Source organism: Microcaecilia unicolor, chromosome 5 (genome assembly GCF_901765095.1).
Source record: "Microcaecilia unicolor chromosome 5, aMicUni1.1, whole genome shotgun sequence".
In the NCBI taxonomy this organism is placed as follows: Eukaryota; Metazoa; Chordata; class Amphibia; order Gymnophiona; family Siphonopidae; genus Microcaecilia; species Microcaecilia unicolor.
In genome coordinates this window covers 251,059,133-251,082,598 of record NC_044035.1, presented here as the reverse complement: position 1 = coordinate 251,082,598, position 23,466 = coordinate 251,059,133, and the positions used below count along the sequence as shown (strand labels likewise).

At 42.1% G+C, this 23,466-nt stretch overlaps 1 protein-coding gene across 1 annotated transcript in view; it reads right to left on the bottom strand.

Annotated features, from left to right (window-relative positions):
• Positions 1-23,466, bottom strand: part of POLQ (DNA polymerase theta) — a 274,424-nt gene that overhangs the window by 127,261 nt on the left and 123,697 nt on the right. The window contains 4 exon segments of the mRNA XM_030205030.1: positions 3,361-3,367; positions 6,721-6,864; positions 18,627-21,811; positions 22,808-23,051. Coding sequence (XP_030060890.1) covers positions 3,361-3,367; positions 6,721-6,864; positions 18,627-21,811; positions 22,808-23,051 — 3,580 coding nt within the window.

Sequence of the window (23,466 nt, the reverse complement as noted above, 5' to 3'; positions counted from 1 at the left end):
ATCTGAAAACTAGATTTCTGATTTCAAACTGCCAGCAAGTATTAGAAATCTTTCTTTTGCCAAGTGTTTCTGAGCTCCTTCCCTCCCCCACTCCATCTCAGCTCACCTGTTTTTTTTTCTGCAGCCATTTTAAAAGCACAAGTGTGTTTGTGGAGAGCTGTGTTGCTGGTCTCTGGCTGGGAGAAACTCAGATAAGACTTGTGCTGGCTATATTTGTGGCTTTTCCTACCCTAGAATTGTGTTGTTTTTTTTTGCACATCTCTACCTACTATCCTTGTCTTCCCCTTGTCCCAATCAGCTTTGTAGAAAAGAGGCTTAATACAGGCCTAAGATAGGTTTTACAGCAAACACATTCCACAAGTTTAGGTTTATACCCACCCACCCCAAGACTGACACTTCCTAAATCCCTATTCTAACTACACTACTTATCACAACTTAACTCCACCCAAATTACAACTGTCTCAAATTGCTGAGGAGTAAAGTTAATCTTGCACACTGTCAAGCCCCATCATAAAATACCTATTCATACCCATTCCAACAAATCAGGATGACTTTTATTCTCTGTAATAATTGTGGAGCTTTAGTTTCAAAGCCAATCATCTGGAAACTTAAGGCTTGTCCTATCTGTAATCAGCTCGCTACTTTAAAACAAGAGCTCAGTAAATTAAAGCAGGAATTAGATGCACTTAAAGCAACTTCTAAGACTACACAAAATCACACTGCACAAAATCAAACCAAATTCACACCACTGCCTCAAAGGATAAAACCACCTAAGAATAGATGGTTCACAGTAGGCTCAGGCAGACTTCGTCATGTGACACAGAGGCATACACACCCTCACAGGTGTTACCCCTACAGAATTCTTTTGCTCCATTAAAGCACTGTGAGGTTCCTAAAAATAGAACTGAGCCAGAAGAAACAACAAAAGCAAAAGAAATTAAGGTGGAACAAAAAGATATGGAGGGACCCAAAGACAAAAAACACACCAAAATATCAAATGTTGAAACACATACCAGGAAACGTAAATGGAAAGTAATGACCACAAATGCTCGCAGTCTTGGCAACAAAGTTCATGACCTTCAAGCCCTGATGTTGGAGGCAGACTTAAACGTTGTTGCAATCACAGAGACATGGCTCAATGGTTCCCATGAATGGGATGCAAACATACCAGGCTATAATCTATTTAGGAAGGATAGAGAGGGTCGTAAAGGTGGAGGAGTAGCTCTATATGTGAGAAATGATATCACAGCAACCGAAATGACAGGGACCTGGGGTAAGGAAGAAGCGATATGGATCACCTTAAAAAGAGAGGATAGAACCTCTGTCCACATGGGTGTTGTCTACAGACCTCCAACACAATTGGAAGAATTAGATAAAGACCTGATCGCAGATATTCAAAAGTTGGGAAAGAAGAGAGAGGTGCTGTTGCTGGGAGATTTCAATCTGCTGGATGTAGATTGGAAGGTTCCGTCTGCAGAATCGGAAAGAAGTAGAGGGATTGTGGATGCTTTCCAAAGTGCTCCGCTCAGACAAATGGTCATGGAACCCACGAGGGAGGGAGCGACGCTGGATCTGGTGCTCATAAATGTGGATAGCGTGTCAAATGTCCGAGTGGGTGCCCACCTGGGCGGCAGTGACCATCAAATGGTTTGGTTTGATATAACGGCTGAAGAGAAGGGTGGCCACTCAAAACTCTAAGTCCTGGATTTCAAGCATGCTGACTTTAGTAAAATGGGAGAATACCTAAGGAAGGAGCTGATGGGCTGGGAGGACGTACGAGAAGTGGAAGGACAGTGGTCCAGGCTGAAAGAAGCAATAAATAGGGCCACAAACCTTTATGTAAGGAAAGTAAATAAAAGCAAGAGGAAAAGGAAACCGCTATGGTTCTCCAAGCAAGTGGCTGAGAAAATAAAGGCTAAAGAGTTGGCGTTCCAGAAATACAGAAAAACTCAAGACGAGGAACACGGGGAGGAATACCGGAGTAAACTGAAAGAAGCCAAGAGAGAGGTACGTCTGGCGAAAGCGGAAGAACAAATAGCTAGAAAGGAAAAGAGGGGTGACAAAAATTTCTTCGGGTATATTAGTGAAAGAAGAATGACTAAAAAGGGAATTGTGAGACTAAAAGATACTGCAAACCGCTATGTAGATAATGATGAAGAAAAGGCAAATTTGCTAAATAGATACTTTTGTTCTGTTTTTACTGAAGAAAATCCGGGAGAAGGACCATGATGGACAGGCAAAAGTTCATTTGAGAATGAAGTGGATATAGCACCATTCACGGAAGAGAGTGTGTATCAACAACTAGAAAAACTAAAGGTGGACAAAGCCATAGGACCGGATGGGATCCACCCCAGGATATTGAGGGAGCTCAGAGAGGTTCTGGCAGGTCCTCTTAAAAATTTGTTTAATAAATCCTTAGAAATGGGAGAGGTTCCGAGGGATTGGAGAACGGCGGAGGTGGTCCCTCTTCACAAAAGTGGTGATAGGGAAGAAGCTGGAAACTACAAGCCAGTAAGCCTCACTTCGATTATTGGAAAAGTAATGGAAGCCATGCTGAAGAAAAGGATAGTGAATTTCCTGGAAGAAAATGAGTTGCAAGATCTGAGACAACATGGTTTTACCAAAGGGAAATCGTGCCAAACAAATCTCATTGAATTCTTTGATTGGGTGACCAGAGACTTGAACCGTGGACGTGCTATAGACATAATCTACTTAGATTTCAGCAAGGCTTTTGACACGGTTCCCCACAGGAGGCTCTTAAATAAACTAGATGGGCTGAAGATAGGACCCAAAGTGGTGAACTGGATTAGGAACTGGTTGACGGACAGGCGCCAGAGGGTGGTGGTGAATGGAGTTCGCTCGGAGGAGGGAAAGGTGAGTAGTGGAGTGCCTCAGGGATCGGTGCTGGGGCCGATTCTGTTCAATATATTTGTGAGTGACATTGCCAAAGGGTTAGAAGGTAAAGTTTGCCTATTTGCGGATGATACTAAGATTTGTCACGTGCCAATTGGCTTCCATATTCCGAGCGTGCGCTTATGCAGAGTCTTTCCTGCAGAGGAGTGGTCTTAAACCATGCATATAAGCGAATCTTGCACTTATCAGTGGTGCGCTAAACCGAAGTTTGTCCCCATAGAAATTGATGGCGCCAAAAACGGGACCGAAGTACAGCATGCAGTTAAACAGAGCATGCACTTATCCGACATGCACTTAAATGGAGTGCACTGTATGTGGCAAATTGCAAAGTAGATAACAAAAATAGCTTAGTTACCAAAAATAGATTATCACTAAAATATATACAAAGGTATATGATTATCCAAATGAGTGATCACACACTAATCACAATATTATGAGAACTTACACCACATGTCTTATGCAAAATGCACAGCAGCTAATTACTCACTGACCATAAATCCTGAAATAAAACCAATCACAGATAAAACCGTGGATTAGCTATCCCTCTGACCATAGGTAGTATATCCAGTTATCTCACCTTGCCATCTTATGGCAGACTTCCAATGATAAAGAAGTGGATTCCTCCTCTGAGACTCAAGCTGAAGCCCCAGCGAGTCTCTCAGTCCAGGAATATTGTCCAAGGTTGGTATTCTGGATGCAGATGGCACAGTCTTTAGGGAGGCCATGTAGTAGTAGTAGTAGTAGTATCATCGCTGACCTAACCTTGTGAGTTTGTTACAAGGTATGTAGATCACTGGTGTTCAGAAAATCAGTCTCTTGCTCTCTCTCTCAGAGCCATCTAACCTCCAGCAAATCTTCTAGTCTTCTTGTTCTCCTTCTTCAGTCCAACATTGGTATCCATCGGTCAGATGATACCTGTGGACCAATCACAGACAGTGTAATAATGTCCAGCCAGATTCATGATCATGAAGAGAGGCCTTTATTATAGCAAAAAAACTTATCGATGGAATGCAAACCTCCCTGCTGGATCCCATACTCATGGAGCCATCTGTGTTTCTCTCCTCCATTCTTCACAGGAGATCTGGGCTAGGTTGCAACAAATAATATGTCCTTGGATGAGTCATCTTAGTATGCCCAGAAGTAACTTTCCTTTGTAGAAAAGCTGGCTTCTGGTGGTTACAGATGTATTCAGGGCACAGGTTGTAGAATCCATATTGGTATAACAGAATGGTTCAGGCTTGTATAAGCCCCAGACCAGCAAAGATGAGATCGCAAGTAAATACTCCTACACTGCAACTGCCATGACCGAATGTTGTCAAGGGTTCCTGGGAACAGATGCTGGTTGGACGTCGCGGAAGGTTCCAGACAAAGGAGGAGTGCTGGCATTTGCTGGCCTGGTCGATGCAGGAGGAAATGCTTCTTCCAATTTTCTTGGCGGTGGTTTGGTGTAAGATTACCATCAGGTCCAGTGGTTAGTTTGGAACAAAACGTGAGTAAAAATTTAAAACAAGTTGAGACTGATTTGACAGCTTTGGCTGGTAAGGTGTCCATATTAGAAGAGAATGCTAAGTCCAGAATATCTAAAGTAGATAAATTGGAGGAGACTTTAAAGGAAATTCAATTGATACAAAGTAGAATTGTTCAAGATTGCGCAATGCTACATCACTATATCAATATAGGCAAGAAAGAATATGCTGAGCGCTATCATTTAAGGAGGAAAGACTTCAGAAACTCTGTATTCACAATAAGCAAACATGAATTACAGACTGTCATAAATCTCAAGCATATTCAGCATTAGAGACCATGATCCAGGTTCCTCATCAGTCAAAACCTCCACTAGCTTAATCAAAACTTTGGTTGTGGTATTGTATTATATACCAAATAAACAAGGTAAGAACACCTATCTGAGCTATAGTGTTGTCTGGAGGGTATGCAGTCCTATTTTCTTTGTATTTCTTGTAATGCCTTATTTCTTTTCAAGTGAAATACTGTATTTTTGCTTGATGGACCAGCAATGGAAAAAGCTGCATTCCAAGTACAAGCATATTTCACAGAAAGTAAATTTCCAGTCACCAACATCACCACATTTTCTGACCGCAAGGCTCTTGATGGCCGATACACAGATATAGTTTTTTTAAGATACCATGGAGCAGAATCTGAATACAGAGCTTGATTAATCAAACATACAATCTCATACAGCAGAAGATCCTGTACATAGGGTTATAGCTGAAAAGAAAGCACCAAGCAGGGTTTGTACTCTCCCAGGGAGAGTCTGACTTTCTAATACAACTTCTGCTTTCCAGGTTAAAAAGCTGCTTGATGTCACCATTTAAAGAATTTGCCGCTGCTCAGGTTATGTGCAGAGAAGGGGGGGGGGTGTCAGCTCATAGATTTGATACACCGTCTTTCTGTGGTACAATCAAAGCAGTTTACATCCACTATATGCCAGAAGAATAACACTTAAGAGGAAGGAAAGAGATTAGCTACAAATGAAGACTCCTGGTATTCAGCTTCAGACTCCCTCATTATCCCGAAGTAAGCAAGGTTGGACTAGATCCCAACTCAGGCAGAAACAAGAAGGAAGGGGAAAGCTACCTAGTAACAAAAATAAAGAGCTTAATGAAAGTGCTAGTTGGATGCAGCATGTTAAACTCGGAGCACAGCTGAAATCCAACCGGGACTATTTCAGTCATTGCAATATATGGTTGAACTTTTAACTACATCCCATGAGAACCTATGTATGCCATGCACTATATTAGACAGGACTGAGAGCAAGGCAAAAAACTGGATGTATGGTTAAACTGAAGTCAGCTTTAACTGAACCATAGAAATTAATAATTATTAAGCAACCCAGCTGCTTCTGTCTCAAACCATCATTGCTCAGGAGTACTGATTATTTTCCCAGTGATTACTCAGAATTCTAGATTTTTGCACATATTTTCTAAAGATTCTTCCTATTGGATAACAATGAGAGGTAATGTTGAAACGAGGCTGTCTAGTGTTGCATAAAGTGGACTAAACACACATATGAGATACAGTCTACTGGATTAAGATGTGAATAAACAATCAAAGGAAAAAAAGTGCAGATCTTCAGCTGATGGGATGTGGACAAAATTAACTAGACAGCTTTGTTTAGTTGGCTATCTGGACATTCAACCTAAGTCAACCAGGATACTTTTGCTGGTCAGCACTGAATAGCAGTAGTGGCTCAGCAAGGTTTAAACATGCTTCAGGAAATATCAAGCTAAAATATATGGAGGCTACAAATTACCTGGATAAAATTTGGCTGATCAACATGGGAAAAAATTCAAACAGCAAGCTTTGCCTGGCTTAATTCCAAAGTTAGCAGACAAAACCTTTGACTATTGACCTCATAGCGCTTGTTATTTCTAAATACACACCTGGTAGTTCTATAATTCAGTTTAGAGTGGTTAGAACTTTTTAGTTTGTATTTTCTTCAGTTTCTCCTTTTGGGCTATTTTTGACAAGATGTTAAGATGGTAACAGTTTTGAAATCAGAATTACAGAAGTTGTTTCCTCCATAACACAGGTTTGTGTCTACAAGCAGGTCTAAATTAGGGCTTTCCAAATTTGTTCCAGTGACCCCAGAGCCAGTCGGATTTTCAAGATACCCAAATTGACTTGACATGATATAAGTTTGTATATCGTGGATCTTCAATATATGCAGATATGTATGTTCATTATGTTTATTCTGAAGCCCTAAATGGCTGTGCGGTCACCAAATTTGGAAAGCAATGGTTTAAAACAGTAACATTTGTGAAACTAGATCTTCCAAGATTTACTTACCAGCATAATCTTCCTCCTGCTGCAGTGAAATGTAATAAGCATCCTTTCCACCCCAGCACACAGCCAACCCAACCACCAAGGTATCTTCACAGCCTTTAATAGGAAGCCCATCATCCTTAATTTGGATCTGTTGAGGTGATCGTACTGACAATAGATTTTTAAAAATACATAGAACAAAATGTTAATATCTATTACAAAATGCTTGCATTCATAACAGATGCTTAGTCACTTAGCCCCTTACATAAGATCATATGACTTCAAAATTATAGAGAAAAATATCAAAAGATGTAAAAAGGTATGATTTCATATAAGGGCAACACAGAAATCTGAAAAAATGTGCCCGTTTTATAAAGGCTGAAAAACAAATGTCCAACACAACATTGGAAATCTCATCCACAAACAACACACTCTCTTCCTAATAGCAAGAACACAAGTTGTTCTTAGAGAACCATGCTTCAAGTCCAAAGCTTCACATCACCAACAGCAGCTTTACAATACAATTTCATCATTGAAAAAGATGGACTACTGATGAAAGTGTATTATAAGGTTGTAGTAGATGGCATGACCCTTTGGATTTGAAGACCACTTCTCCAAGAACAACTTCTGTTTTTGCAATTCAATAGAGTGTATTATTTTATAAAGGTCTCAACCCTTTCATATACGCAGACGATGTCATAATATACATCCCTTACAAAACCAAACTGACAGAAATCACTAATGAGATCAATCTCAGCTTGAACATCATGGACTCATGGGCAAATGCATTTCAACTAAAACTGAATAAAGAAAAAACACATTGTCTCATCCTCTCATCCCAACACAGCGTGGACAGCCCCACAAGAATTTACACACCAGACTACACCCTTCCTATCTCAGATAGGAACTCTGGAACGCGTTACCACGCAATCTGAAAGCGACCTATGAACTGACCAACTTCCGTAAACTACTGAAGACTTATCTCTTTGACAAGATATACCACAAAGATCAACACTTGTAAAAATCTCCAAACATACCCAGAAACGTCTTATACCGTCTAATGTCTTATAATGTCTTCTGCTATACCACCACCATGTAACCCATAATCCTTCTGTAAAACCAAAGGTAGATTCTCTTCTTATGTCCAGTATCCATGATGTATTGTAAGCCACATTGAGCCTGCAAAGAGGTGGGAAAACGTGGGATACAAATGCAATAAATAAATAGTCTGAAAATCCTCAGCATTACAATGGACCGTAACCTAACGCTGGAGAGCCAAGTGGCATCCACAACAAAGAAAATGTTTCACTCAATGTGGAAACTCAAACACTTAAAAAAATTCTTCCCGAGGGAAACATTTCGCACCCTGATACAATCAATGGTACTAAGCCACGCAGACTACTGCAATGGAATCTATGCGGGATGCAAACAACAAACCTTAAAGAAACTTCAGACCGCACAAAACACGGCAGCTAATACGGCAGCTACGCTTTCCCGTACTGATTATATACTAGTAGGCAGGGATGTCTTTACTCGGGTAACGGCGGCTACAATAGGTCCCATAGCGATATCTGACCACGCATGGGTCTCTATGGGATTACATTTGGATAGGGAGGGGAGGAGAGAATTCCTATGGCGTTTTCCCGCATATCTTTATAGAGATAGTCAGTTTATGCAGCACCTGAAGACATGTTGGGCTAACTTTCAAGGGGATAATGCGGGACATAGGGATGATCCAGTACTATTCTGGGAGACCGCTAAGGCGGTCCTCAGGGGAGAGACCATAGCATATGTGAGCTTTAAGAAGAAGGTGAGACAGAAGGAGGTGATGCGATTGGAGAGGAAGGTGACTGCATTAAGGAGGCAATATGGAAAGGTCCACTCGCAGGAGCTGAGGTCACAGTTATTAGAGACACAGCAGGCGCTCAATGAGCTGTTGCATCACAATGCGCAGAAAACAGCAGTATATTATAAATACCAGCTATATCGATTTGCCAATAAGGGAGGGCGATTCCTAGCGAGGCTCATAAATAGAAGGGAGGGCTCACGAAAGGTACTCACTATGACAAACACTCAGGGGGTTAGGGTGCACACTGATAAAGATGTAGCTGGGGTATTCAAAAAATTTTATGAGGAACTATATAAACCACAGGGGGAGATTGTAACACCTAGTAGAGCTTACCTGGACAGTGTAGACCTACCCCGTTTGGACAGAGAAGAGCTGCATATCTTAAACGCTCCCATAACGGAGGACGAAGTAGATTGGGTGATAAAGCAGAGCCCACTCGGTAAGGTGCCTGGGCCTGATGGACTCCGAAATGAATTTTATAAACTGCTTAGATTAGAAATAGGCAAGGTACTCTCAGAGATCTTTAATGTAATAACTAGGGAGGGAAGGATGCCCACACATCTGAATCAGGCCCATATTACAGTACTATTAAAGCCTGGTAAGCCGGCACACCTCCCGGACTCCTATAGACCCATATCACTACTGAACACAGAGACCAAGTTATTGGCTAAGATTCTGGCCAACAGGTTATCCCGGTTTCTACCGACTCTGATTGAGGAGTCTCAGGTAGGTTTTGTTCGAGAAAGGAAAATCGCAAAGAACATGAGAAAGATCCTGGGGGCGCTGGAATGGGTCAGAAAAGAGGGCCAAGAAGCTATGTTAATTAGTTTCGATGCAGAGAAGGCCTTCGATAGAGTGGACTGGGGGTTCTTGTTTGAGGTACTGCAGGCATATGGCATCGAGGGGTTTTTTGCGGATGCAGTGGCAACACTTTATAACGGGCCTATGGCGCGAATGTGTCAATGGGCTGTGCTCAGAATGGTTCTCTATTGGGCGGGGAACTAGGCAGAGATGTCCCTTATCACCTCTTTTATTTGTACTGACCTTGGACCCGCTTTTGAGGGAATTAAGGGGGAATGCGGACATAAAAGGAGTGAGTATTCAGGGTAGAGAATTTAAAACAGCGGCCTTTGCAGATGATTTGCTGGTTTTGATCACAGAGCCCCAAACGTCATTGCGCCACTTAATGGAAAGCCTACGAGAATATGGAGAGTTCTCAGGGCTCAAACTCAACTTAGCCAAGTCGGAGGCTTTGGCTAGTGAGGGGGTGAAACAAACAGTCTGGGATCAAGTCCCCTTGCGGCAGGCGACAGAAGCATTCAAATACCTAGGGGTGCAGATGCCGCTTAATCCGATGAAACTGTATAGTTATAATATTCCCCAGTTGCTTAAGGATACCAAAGCACAACTATCTGCATGGGCTTCGCTACCACTGTCCTTTATGGGTAGAATACATTTATATCGTATGGTTATATTCCTGAAGTGGCTCTATGTGCTACAAGCATTGCCGCTCAGACTGTTGAGGAAAGACTTGAGGGGACTACAAAGCCACGTGGTGCGGTTTTGCTGGGCGGGGAGAAAACCAAAAATGCGATGGCAACATTTACTTGGAGCCCAGATGAGGGGTGGAATGGGTATGCCCGAGATGAGCGATTACAATCAGGCTTGTCTGTTGAGACACTTAAGGGACTGGATCCTGGGAATGTCCACCTATACAGATCTTGGATGGGAAAAAGCTTACTTTAAGCCCTGGTCTATGAGTTATTTGCTGCATGCAAAAAGTGAGGGACTTCCAAAGCAGGAAAGGGATAGTGTGCTTTTAAAGCCCATGCGACACGCTTGGCGGATTTTATCAGGATATTGGGGACAGAATCTGGAGAGTAGTGGGTTGCTGTCAATTGTGGGGAATGCAGACTTCCTGGCGGGAAGAGATAGTCAGGTCTTTAGAGACCTGGAGAGGAAGGGCGTGTGTCCCTGCTGGAACACTTTGTTCAACCTGATGGGAAGGTAATACCATATACGGAGTTCTCTGGGAGATATGGGGGAGGGCCTATGACAGAACTGGCATATATGCAGTTGGTGCATTATATCCAGGGACTGCCCCAGTCCACTCTATCGACGGAATTTGGGGGGAAGGTTAGGGAATTTCTAGCCGGAGATGCAGCGGGGCAGGTGTCAGTATCATGGTTCCATAAGGTTCTGAGAGAATTTAAGCCTCAGAGGGATGTTAGCGAGGTGGTCGATCGCTGGAGAAAGGAAGTAGGGGGGAACATAACAGAAGGGAAGGTTTTAACAGCACTCAAAAGAATTCCGGAGGTGGTGCACAGTGCAGAGTTGCAGGAATGCCATTTCAGATCAATACACAGGGCCTATTTTCAGGCAAGCAGGCATGGCGAGCAGGGGTAAAAGACTCGGATAAATGCAGGAAATGTGGGGCGAGCAAGCCATCTTTAACACATGGGATGTGGCAATGTAGGGCCATTCGGAAGTTCTGGGCAGCTCTTGCCCGATTTTTATCGGGGATTCTAGGGCGGCGAGTACCCATCTCATTCGATCAAGCACTGTTCAGTTCGGGAGCAGTGTGGCCAATGGGGAATCGAGAGGAGAAATTGTTTCTTAGTAAGTCCTGCATCCTGGGGAAAAAATGTATACTCAACCATTGGATTTCAAGCACCCTTCCATCCTATTGGTATTGGAGGAATAAATTACATGCACTGATGCTATGGGAAGCACAAGGGGCCCGTCATTCTGGGAACAGGAGGAAGTTGTTCATTAGAGTATGGGGAGCTTACTTAAATATCATTGCACCTAGATCCAGAAGCCAGGTGATGAATGTATTGGGATGAATGTGGAGTGAATGAGATGGAAGGGGGGCTCAGTGCTCTGGGGGGATGAGAGACCTTATCCTATTATACCAGTTAACTGCAGGGAGATATATGCTCATTGAGGGGCGCGTTAGGGATCACTTTGTGATCAATCAATGGCATCTTCATGAAGGCTGGCTGAATAGAGGATTGGGGGGTACTAAGGGAAAAAGGACCCCTCATCTGGAATTTGCTGTTGTCCACACTTGAAAGTTGCCCCATAGTGGAACGACACATATACTAGGGCAAAACGATCTCATAATTGGCTGGGCGAACGTCTACCCTGGGGGCTGGGGGGGGGGAGTAGGGCAGGGAGGGGAATGTTAAAGGTTGGCACTGGGGACAAAACACTGCTATAGTACTATCCTGTTTGAATATATTAGGGGGGGAGATAACAGACAAAGCTTGCTGACTGACATTAATGTTCTGTTGTGGGGGAACAAATTTTGATGTTTGACTTTATGTACATCACACTTGTTGGAGATGATTGTCTGTTCTGTCATCAATAAACAAATTGTTGAAACATAAATAGTTGAGGGGGAGGGATAAAATGTAAAAGTTTGATGACTATCAATAAGGATGAGTGCCAGTGGTGTTAATGTCAAACATGATATTAATGTGTTATAGTAAAGTTGTATTTTCTGATTTGTCATCAATAAAAACCGTTGAAACAAAAAAAAAAAAAAAAAAAACACGGCAGCTAGGCTTATATTTGGAAAAACGTGATTTGAAAGCGCAAAACTCCTCCGCGAAAAGCTACACTGGCTCCCAATCAAAGAACGCATTGCTTTCAAAATCTACACCCTGGTTCACAAAATCATCAATGGTGAAGCCCCGGGATACATGACAGACCTGATCAACTTACCAACCAGAAACATGTCCGAATCAACACAAACATTTCTAAATCTTCACTACCCAAGCTGCAAAGGTCTTAAATTCAAAATAAATCTACGCATCCAGTTTCTCCTACATAAGCACGCAAATATGGAACGCATAACCAAAAGCCTTGAAAATGACGTACAACTACCTAAACTTCCAGAAATCACTAAAGACTAACCTGTTCCAAAAGGCATACCCTACCGACCCAACTTAAATGCCTGAACTCTGGTACACAACAAAACTCAAGTATGTAATGGACATTACTCAACTCTTCCGTTGTATGACTCCCTAATGTGACAGTGCTACATGAACTCTATCCTATCACAACATTACCTTGTATTTGTTCACCGGAGACTTCAAAGCCTCTCCAGTACTATGTAAGCCACATTGAGCCTGCAAATAGGTGGGAAAATGTGGGATACAAATGTTTCAAACAAATAAATAAATAAAATAGACTCTCGGAACTGCCTCCCCAAATACCACACAAATGATTTCACAACTTGGCTAATCTGTGATTTAAAAGACAAAGCATAATAGCATCTAACACCCAAAGTGACTATTTTCTGAAGAAGAGGCAGGGACTGTCCACAAATTACTGGCAAAACCTTCAAAACATTATTTCTATGTGAGTACCACATTGCTTTGAGCTGATATACGACACTCTTGGTGGGCAATTTGGTGGTCTTTGATGCCAATGCAGGGTGCAACAAAGATGGACTATTTGAAGAACTCACCGGTAAGAGATTACAAGGGTCCACCTGTGTAGTGAAGATTCATACCTATATAGCAGGTATTCTCCAAGGACAGCAGGCCTTATATTCTCACAAGTGGGGTAACATGGCGTCGTGTTGCCTGGTACAGGCTTTATAAAAAGCCTTAAGAGCTTTGTGGAACATGAGACATGCTCCACCACGCATGCACGGGTGCCTTCCTGCCTGCCGCATTGGCACCGCCTGGATAGAGGGGGGAGCAATCCTCCCAGTGCCGACGCTTCTTGGGTGCAGAATCCCTCGATGCTCCTGAGCTCCTGGCACCATGCTTCAAGGACAACTGATGCTGATACTTCTTAAACTTCACCTAAAGCTCAGCATAGAGACTTCTCTGTGCTGACGAAGATGATGTTGAATCCTCACGTCGCCTCAGGGTTGGGTTTGATGCTGGCCGGTCCCGGGAGCCCTGTCCAGCAGTTGGCGTTGAGACAAGTGGAGACTCACTCGACGTACCACTGCTCCCAGTGTCAATGGGGCTCAAAGCAGACATATGGACAGACGCTCCCAATGTAGTCTTCAACGTCGATGCCGAGGACTCTGATCTGGTTCCATAAATCCTCTTAAGTAATGCCACACTGGGAAAAGACCAAGGGTCCATCTTGCACTGAGCCTCTCTGGCAACCTGGGTTCATCTCTTCATCTGAAGACAAAGGACACAGTTGAAGGGCTATGGTAGGGCCCTAAGCACTGATGACACCAAGAATGGGTGTCTTTGCCAGACACCGTCCAAGTGCACCAGGAACAGCCATAAAGCCACTGGAACTTTAGTGGACATGGAAGAAAAAAAACCTCTGAAGCAAAATCAAAAGACGCAATAGTGCCTGAAAAAAGAGGCAAGGCACCACAAAAAAATTCACAGGAAAGACCTGACCAGAGAGTAGGCCTAAACATGGCCTAAGGCACGGAAAATAAAGGCAACTAGTAACTAGTGAGGTAATTAAATTTGCTGATGACACAAAGTTATTCAAAGTCATTAAATCACGGGAGGATTGTGAAAAATTACGAGAGGACCTTACGAGACTGGGAGACTGGGCATCTAAATGGCTGATGACGTTTAATGTGAGATAGTGCAAAGTGATGTATGTGGGAAAGAAGAACCCGAATTATAGCTACGTCATGCAAGATTCCACGTTAGGAGTCACAGACCAAGAAAGGGATCTAGATGTCGTCGTTGATGATACGTTGAAACCTTCTGCTCAGTGTGCTGCTGCGGCTAAGAAAGCAAATAGAATGTTAGGTATTATTAGAAAAGGAATGGAAAACAAAAATGAGAATGTTATAATGCCTTTGTATCGCTCCATGGTGTGACCGCACCTCGAATATTGTGTTCAATTTTGGTCGCCGCATCTCAAAAAAGATATAGTGGAATTAGAAAAGGTGCAGAGAAGGGCGACTTCCCTATAAGGAAAGGCTAAAGCGGCTAGGGCTCTTCAGCTTGGAGAAAAGGTGGCTGAGGGGAGATATGATAGAGGTCTATAAAATAATGAGTGGAGTGGAATGGATAGATGTGAATCGTCTGTTTACGCTTTCCAAAAATACTAGGACTAGGGGGCATGCGATGAAGCTACAACGTGTAATTAAACTCTGGAATTCCTTGCCAGAGAATGTGGTAAAGGCGGTTAGTTTAGCGGAGTTTTTAAAAGGTTTGGACGGCTTCCTAAAGGAAAAGTCCATAGACCATTATTAAATGGACTTGGGGAAAATCCACTATTTCTGGGATAAGCAGTATAAAATGTTTTGTACTTTTTGGCAAGTATTTGTGACCTGGATTGGCCACTGTTGGAAACAGGATGTTGGGCTTGATGGACCTTTGGTCTTTCCCAGTATGGCAATACTTATGTACTTATGTAACTTAAAAATTGGCAAAAAAAAAAAATAACTAAACATGTACAGGAAGAGAATGGGAGAAAAGCCTGACAAGGCACAGCAAAAATCGCACAAAAAGAAGCTCTTCTGAACCGGACGTGAAGAGAACCTACAGACGCAGTCTTCTCTTCACTGTGGAAGAAAAACAACTGCGATAACTGCACCCTTGCTGTGGGCAGGAAGGCACCTGCGCATGCGCGGTGGAGCATCTTACACTCCACAAAGCTCTTAAAACTTGTTATAAAGCCCGGACAAGGCAACGCGGTGCCGCGTGTTACCCCACTTGTGAGTATTAATGGCCTACTTGTCCTCTAAAAATGGTAAAAATTCAGCTTCTCCCATACCGGTAAACTATCCAGGACGATTAATGAGCGCCGCTATGCTCTCCTGAAGCCAGTCAAAAGCTCATCCCTTGCATTAACTGGGGTACTGGCTGGGGTTTTTGAGGGCAGGACTGGCAAGGCAGAGAATGCTGGGGCCTGGGAGTTCTGGGTAGAGTGAGGTGGTGATGGAAACCTAAGCCTCTGAGAGTAACAGTGTCGCCTCCTTGGCCCATTCGAAAACCTCTTTGAAGACGAGGCTACAGCTGGAGGTTATCAAGATGGAGTTTGGATAGTATTTGTATGTTTCTTGATGAGGTCCGCAACCTATTCTACCTCATCTCCATACAGGTTAACATAGTAACATAGTAAATGACGGCAGATAAAGACCTGAACAATCCATCCAGCCTGCCCAACAAGATAAACTCATTTTACATGGTATGTAATACTTTATATGTATATCCGACTTTGATTTGTCCCTGCCTTTCTCAGGGCACAGATCATAGAAGTCCGCCCTGCACCGGTTTTATTCTCCAAATACTGGCGTCGACACCCAATGTCCACTAAGATTCCATAGATACATTCCTTCTAAACAGGATTCCCTTGTGTTTATCCCATGCATGTTTGAATTCCATTACCATTTTCATCTCCACCACCTCCCGCGGGAGGGCATTCCATGTATCCACCACCTTCTCCGTGAAAAAATACTTCCTGACATTACTCCTGAGTCTGCCCCCCCTGCAACCTCAATTCATGTCCTCTAGTTCTACTGCCTTCCCATCTCCGGAAAAGGTTCGCATGCGGATTAATACCTTTCAAATATTTGAACGTCTGTATCATGTCACCCCTGTTTCTCCTTTCCTGCAAGGTATACATGTTCAGGCCGGCAAGTCTCTCCTCGTACAGTTTGCAATGCAAATCTCATACCATTTTCGTAGCTTTTATTTGCACCATTTCCAGTCTTTTTACATCTTTAGCCAGATATGTCCTCCAAAACTGAACGTAATACTCCAAGTGGGGCCTCACCAACGACTTGTAGAGGGGCATCAACACCTCCTTTCTTCTGCTGGTTATACCCCTCTCTATGCAGCCTAGCATCCTTCTAGCCACGGCCGTCGCATTGTTTCTTCACCTTCATATCGTCCGACACCAACACCCCATGGTCTCTCTCCTGGGTCAAGCTTGCTAATCTCTCCCCTCCTATTCGGTATCTCTTTTGGGTTTCTACTCCACAAATGCATGACTCTGCACTTCTTGGCATTAAATTTTAAGTAGCAAACACCTCTGGGGTATAGATAATCCTTCGGTTTTTCTTCTCTGTTATATAAAACATTCAAAAACCTTAAAAAATTATATTATCATGAAAAATTGTCACAGTGAAATATGTGAAAAAAACAGAACTTTTTAATATAATTTTTATAATATGCAAGTAGTGCTCAGCGACTGGGTAACTATCACTGGGCTGACTGGCAGTCCTTGGATGTGTTTATACCCAACATATCATCGCACCGTCACCATCCCCCTACCTATGATGTTATACTATTAATACTGCTGATAATGCTAAACTCCATATGCGAGTAAAAAATTCCAAATGATGAAGCATCACATAGGATTGAACACTTATCTTAGTGTTGAGTGGATAGGTTCAGCTGTAGCTAGTGGAAGTCCCAGTCACTTCAATAACGTGCAGTGAAACTTAATTTGTAGAGCTTCTGAACCAGTTCCCTGTTGTAATGTCTCCTAGGTTCCCTACATGCTTGCCTTCTGGATACGCTACTGCGTATCCACCTTCTTTCTTAGGTGCAACCTACACTAACGGGAGATTCTCAGTTCTTCGTCAATACATCTTTAAGAAAAGGAGGCTCTGGCCATTACCATCACTTTAAAATGGCTGCCGAGACTGCCACAGGAGGTCCTAACGGCCATATTGAGATTTGCTCTTGCTTAGGTTGGTGCCATCTCAATATGGCTGCTGGGACCTCCTGCCGCAGTCTCGCAAGGCTACCGCAGGAAGTCTTGGCAGCCATTTTAAAGTGGCGGCAGCAGCAACAGGCAGAGCAGTGGGAAGGAAAGAGTAGGGTTCTTTCCTACTGCCCTGAAGTGGCCACTAGACCACCAAGGCTTGTTAAGGTAGGCCTAAGGAAAACCTAATAATCCTTGGGGAGGGCCTAATAGGCGGTGGCCCCCAGGGTTCCATTCTCCGTTGGGGGGGGGGGGGGGGGGGTTGTGCATGGAAGGGCAGGCACGACTTTTTGGTTTTGGCTTCAGTTCCAACTGAAACCAAGTCACGGACTTCAGCCAAGGATTCGTTTTCAGCCAGAACTAAAACCACCAGTTTCGGTTGGCCTCTAGCATGCACCTTACTTCCCCAGGGTAACTGTATGAAAGGAAACACAGGCACATATGTTGCCTTTATAAAACAGATGCAGCATGTGCACTTATGTGTTTCTCCTGTCTAGGTAACCTGAAGATCAATTACTTATCTGGGAGAGAATGAAAGATATAAGAAATAATTCCTGTCTTCTGAAAGCCCTCTTTTGTATCCCTCCCCAAATATCACAAACCTCAGCAATTTCTGCAAGATTCTGCATTCTGGGCTTTTGGTGTCCATGTTTCTATCTTGAGGACAATTTTTAAAGGGATCGCTGTGGTATTTCCCACAGAAAAGACCTTTTTGAAAACTGCACACTCTCCTTTAGGGGACTATTCACCCTATCGACACCATGCATCTTTTTCTACCATAGAAAAAAGGGGTAATGCCAAGAATGGGGCTAGGGACAGCCAAGTAAAGTACATCCAGGGATTTTATTTTGAAATTCTCATATGTTGTTTACCCTACATACTTATACTTTCAAATTAGGAGTGGCCTAGTGGTTAGGGTGGTGGACTTTGGTCCTGGGGAACTGAGGAACTGAGTTGGATTCCCACTTCAGGCACAGGCAGCTCCTTGTGACTCTGGGCAAGTCACTTAACCCTCCATTGCCCCATGTAAGCCGCATTGAGCCTGCCATGAGTGGGAAAAGCACGGGATACAAATGTCACAAAAAAAAAAATTATGTAGGGCAAATAAAGTCACCGCAGCAGCAGCTGTCATTGGATTTTCAAAAGACTACAGGAAGGCTTAAGACTGTCCATTTTGGGCTAATTTTATAAACCTTTCTTCATGCATTAAAAGTGCACAAAGTGCAAGATGGTGCATATGTGCTTGGGCAAATTTTCTAATGGATTTGTGCTAGTATTTTATGAAGACACACAGGCACCTATGTGTCTTTAGAAAGGCACATACCTGCCCAATTAATCGACATGTCCCATTTTAAAATTGCCCTCCTCGTGTTTTGTTTAACCTGAGATCAAATCTCTAGAGAAAATCATGAAAACATACCTGTCTTGAATCTTCCACCAATAGTGCATTTAGGTGACAAAGGAAGTTTCCGCCTCTCACATGCTGCCGAAATGGCAAATCTTTTTTTGCTCTTCCATTCTTTAATAAATGTTTCAAAGAGTTCCTGATCGCTTGCCACATCAATGATAGTGAAGCTTTCAGTACTACAAGGGACTGATGTCAATGACAAATCATCCTGAGATAGCTGCAAAGAAAAACCCTCATCTATGACAAAGTTGTCTTTCTTAGAGTCTTCCTCAGTCATTTCTAAATGTTCACAGTTGAGGTTCAGGATGTCTTTCTCCTGGCCTAGGATGTCTGCCGTTTTATCCAGAAACAGCAATGGTGTATCATCCTCACCACCGTTCATCATTTTGCTTTTGACACTCTTCACAGTGAACATGTCAATGACTCTTGAAGAAACTGATGATGTATTTGGTGTTGGAGGAACAAGCTCATTTCTACTGTTAGGCCTAGAATCCGAATTTCTCTTGCTATCCAGGATCATTAAGGGTGTAGAATTTCTACTGAGTGTATTACAAAACCCAGTGTTACTGTCAAGATTACAACTGTTTTTCAAATCTACAACAGATGAAAGGGACTCTCTTTGACGGTTGCTATATTGGTAATTTGAAATAGTTTCTTTTTTCTTCTTAGAATCTAAGAGTTCTTTTGTGCATGAGGGTTTAGGGCTAATTAAAGTATACTGACTACCCGAAGGGCTAGGCCATCTATCTAAAACATCCTGCATTCCGGGGCTTAAGTCAAATGATGTATCAGACCACAAAGCTGGACTAGCATTCTTTCCTACATTTAAGTTATCAGCATGAATCTCTGTAACTTTATGAAAGGCAGTGTCCAGAGGCACAGCAGAGTTACTCTCAATATTATGTGACTTTCCTACTTTTAGCTCACAAGAACCAGCTGATGAAAGACAGTTTTCTATACCTTGAAGGGAATCTACATTATCTTGACCTTCAGGCATCTGGAAAGAATCAAAATCAGAAAACATGAAAGATATATCATTACATTTTTGCGGCTGCTGCTTCTCTTTAACAGTAGAAATCGGTAACTTCTGAACCGTTTCTGCCTGTGGTTCCTCCTGACATAAAAGATGAGGAAGCATGCTAAAATCTGCCTTGACATGACCAGATATCATCTCTGCATCTGGTTTTCCATCAAGGTCATTAAATGTGTGATGCTCTGGAGGATCATCAATGAAACTGTCAAACAAAAAACTGTCACTCGTGTTATGGCCTGATTCAGCGACGGGAAAGAGCCCTATAGCCTTCAATGTGCTAGAGGTCTGGCCATTCAAGGGTGGAGATTCTTTATTAAGAACTGGAGAGGCACTCTCCTTTATTAAATCCTGAGTATGATAACCTTGACAAAAACTTTTGAACTGGCTGTCGGTGAGAGAAAAATCATTTCCTTTAATAGCAAAAGAATTCTCTCCATATTTCAGAGGAAGAGTTCCTGAGGTTATCACTTTCACACAGAACAGACTGCTATTTTGATTTACAGAGTCTGTAATCATCTGATTATAGTGATCCACTTTTTTAAATTCTGTATTTGGCCTACCACCAGCCTCTAGAATGCATGCCATGCCAACATGGTTCTCTCTCTCTGGGCTTTTTAACTCTGGCATTGCTATCAATTCTGTATCTTTTCTTTCCTGCTGTCTTGCAAATTCCTGTGCCACTTGCTGTTGTATTAGCATGTTTGTTTGCGTATCTAACTGAAAGCTATCCTCAAACTCTCTAGAGGGCCAATACAAGTCAGGTGAGCTCATGATTTTGGTTTCTTTTGGAATGCAAACACCTGATTTGGAATGCAGGCTTGGATTAGTTACTGGATCATCAGCATTCTTTTCATTATTCACATCTCTTCTTTTTAGCAATGAATTGCTGGATTTTTCTGCACTAATTTTTTCAGCCTCTGTATCTTGGAAATTACTAATTTGATTCGGTTCACAATAATTCCCCACAGATTTCCATGGGCTGGATCCCGCACACCTTGGCATGTTTACAAAATTTGTGGCTATTACATTATGAGCAACTTGCTGTATAAACTCATGCTGAATAGTAGATGTTGCATTTTTCTCCATTGCTTCAATTTCATTTAACTTAATATGTTCTGCTTTTCTTCCTTCAGATGTATTCCCTTTTGATAATGAGTTGTCGAAAGTAAGCAATTCTCCCAGTGCATCATGCACACCATTATCCAGGGATGGGATATCTTTCTGTGTATTGCTTCTAGGCCCCTCTTCTACAAGGCCAGTCTGTACAACTTTTGGTTTAAAATTATTTACATGTGACGGACCTTTGCCTAATTCTTCAGTGGTCATTTTAATCTGGCACACACTGTCAACCACCTGAAAAGAGATTTTCTTCTCTCTGGCCTTTGCAGATATGAGTTCACTTTTAATCAATCTCTCTGGTTTTATAGATTTCATCTTCTTCATTTCTAACACATTGTCAAACTTATTACAATTGGGTATAGAAGGACCTGCTGATTCTACCATAGATTTCCTTAATTCTTGAAGGTGTAATGCATAAGGCCCAAGAAGAGTACCTTTGTCCCTTAATGAGTTTAAACCAGTGTCCATGGTTTTTGTAAACACGGCTGCTCCTGGAATGTTTTCTAAAGTACAGCTTTCAATCAAAACCTCTCTAGAAATTTGCTTAATAGGACTACCTTCAGGTGTGACTAGCATGTTTTCATTACCTAGTCCTGAACTTGGTCTTTTTCTAACCTCATTCAAAATACCATTTGAATTCTCTAAACATTTATTTATTTTTTCAGATCTATCTACAGGATTTGCACATTTGAGGTTCCCAATACATGTACTGCTGTCCTTTGCCAATAAAATTGTATTCTTATTTGCCTTTGATATGTATGAAGTCAGAGTTGAGATTCTACCATCTTGTGCACCATTTTTTACTTCTTCCTCACACACTGATTTACTATTGCTCTCTATAGATATATCTGACTCAAGAAAAGAATCTGGGTTCCACTGCACTCCAATCAAAGCCAAGTCTTTCTTGAGGAGGTTTCGAGCTTCCACTACAATGAGCTCAGCTGCTTCCCTCTCTGTGAGGCTCTTATTTCCTGTCACCCAAATGCACCGTGTATTACGTCGTTCCTCTGCAGCTTCTTCATCCTCATCTACAGCCGTACGGACACTGAAAGGAGAAAACATAAATCATCTGTTTGAAAAAAATGACAATACTAAGCCTAAGAGCTCTGAAGTCAATCTACCCCCCCCCCCCCCCCCCCCACTTTTGAAATTAATTTGGGCCTGTTACCATGTACAGGCTCAGCAGCCCCAGATCAGAACTTCACTTTGTGGTGAGGACATGGGAGGGGAGGCTACACAAATGTAGAAATAGCTACAGCAAATAAATACATACTATAGAATGGTATCAAACATTCATTTGCACCATAACTGAGCTGCCGAACATTTAAAAGGCAGGAATATGTATATGAAAGACACCAGATCTTATTAAGAACATAACAAGCTATACAGCTAGATTGTTTGCCTCAGCAGTGCAACTCATTGAAGTTGTATTCAACTGAGATTGACAGCACCTACCTCCTCATCAGCCAAACAATGCTATTATTTTAAACATTTTGAGTATAATATTCATATTGTACCTTGTAACATTGTGTATAACTTTAGCTTTAAGTTCAATGAATCGTAATTGTTTACTTATCTTTAGATAAGTCCTCTAGTGGTCCGCTATTGCAACTGCTCTGTGTTATTTAAACATTATCCTGCCTTCCTAATGTGTCATAGTTGTATAGTACTATGTAAGGTTTTATTCTGTCTTATAAAACTGAATATTTTGTCTGTATTCATAGGCCCTCCTGTCTGTTCCTAAATTTATGCCCTTTTTTATTACTTGTAAAAAAACATTTACATACTTGGGATGGACAATATCTCAAATAAAAATTAATAGCGAACAATGAAAAAAGTTGTTTTGTCAATATTCAACTATCCAATGTAACATTTATGCTTCATCAAGGAAAGAGAAAAAAAGGTATACTTCTTTATATTGTGAAGCTGAAAATAGTATGAACTACTAAACATCTGCAAGTTCAAACCACTACAATTTTCATGACTTGTCATGTGTCTTTGTTAGTGTTAAGGGCTTAGCTCACAATTTTAGTTCCCTTACCTCTTAAAAGGTACAGAATTCTTTAAAGCAGTTTCCACCTCTGTGATGTTTCCTCTAGCAAGCTCAGCCACAGTGATGAAGCCAGCATTGTAAAGGGCTCTGGCTCGCTGAGCATTGAGCAGATAAACCCTAACCAGATCACATAATTCCCTCTGGATGCCAAAAGTGAGGCGGCTCTGAAACTGAGAAAGCAACAACTCCATGTTGTGCCAGCCCAAACGTTTGCAGAAGACTGTCACCATGCCTAAAATAAAAACAGCATCTTATCAGTAATTTGCATCCTATGACATAAAAGTGTGCCAGAATTGGAGCTAAATGCAAACCTGAGAAACATGAAAAGTTATTAGTATTTTGTGACAAAACAGTGGGGTTTAAGTCTGTAAAACTGTATTATTTCTTGAAGTGTATTTCTTATATTAGCCAGCAGGTGAGAAATGAATGTTTTTTCTTTAGTCTAACACAGATAGGAAGTAAGATGCAGTATACTTTTGAAAACTTTTTGTTCTGGGCTCTGATTGTCCCAGGAGCTCAATTCATCTAGGATGTATTGGCTTTTTTTTCCCCAGTCTTAGGCAGGGAAAAAAGAGAGAAAGATCTCTTTGCTGAGGCCCTGCGAACAGTTATATTTGATAACCTGTGAGCAGCTATATGTCCTGAAC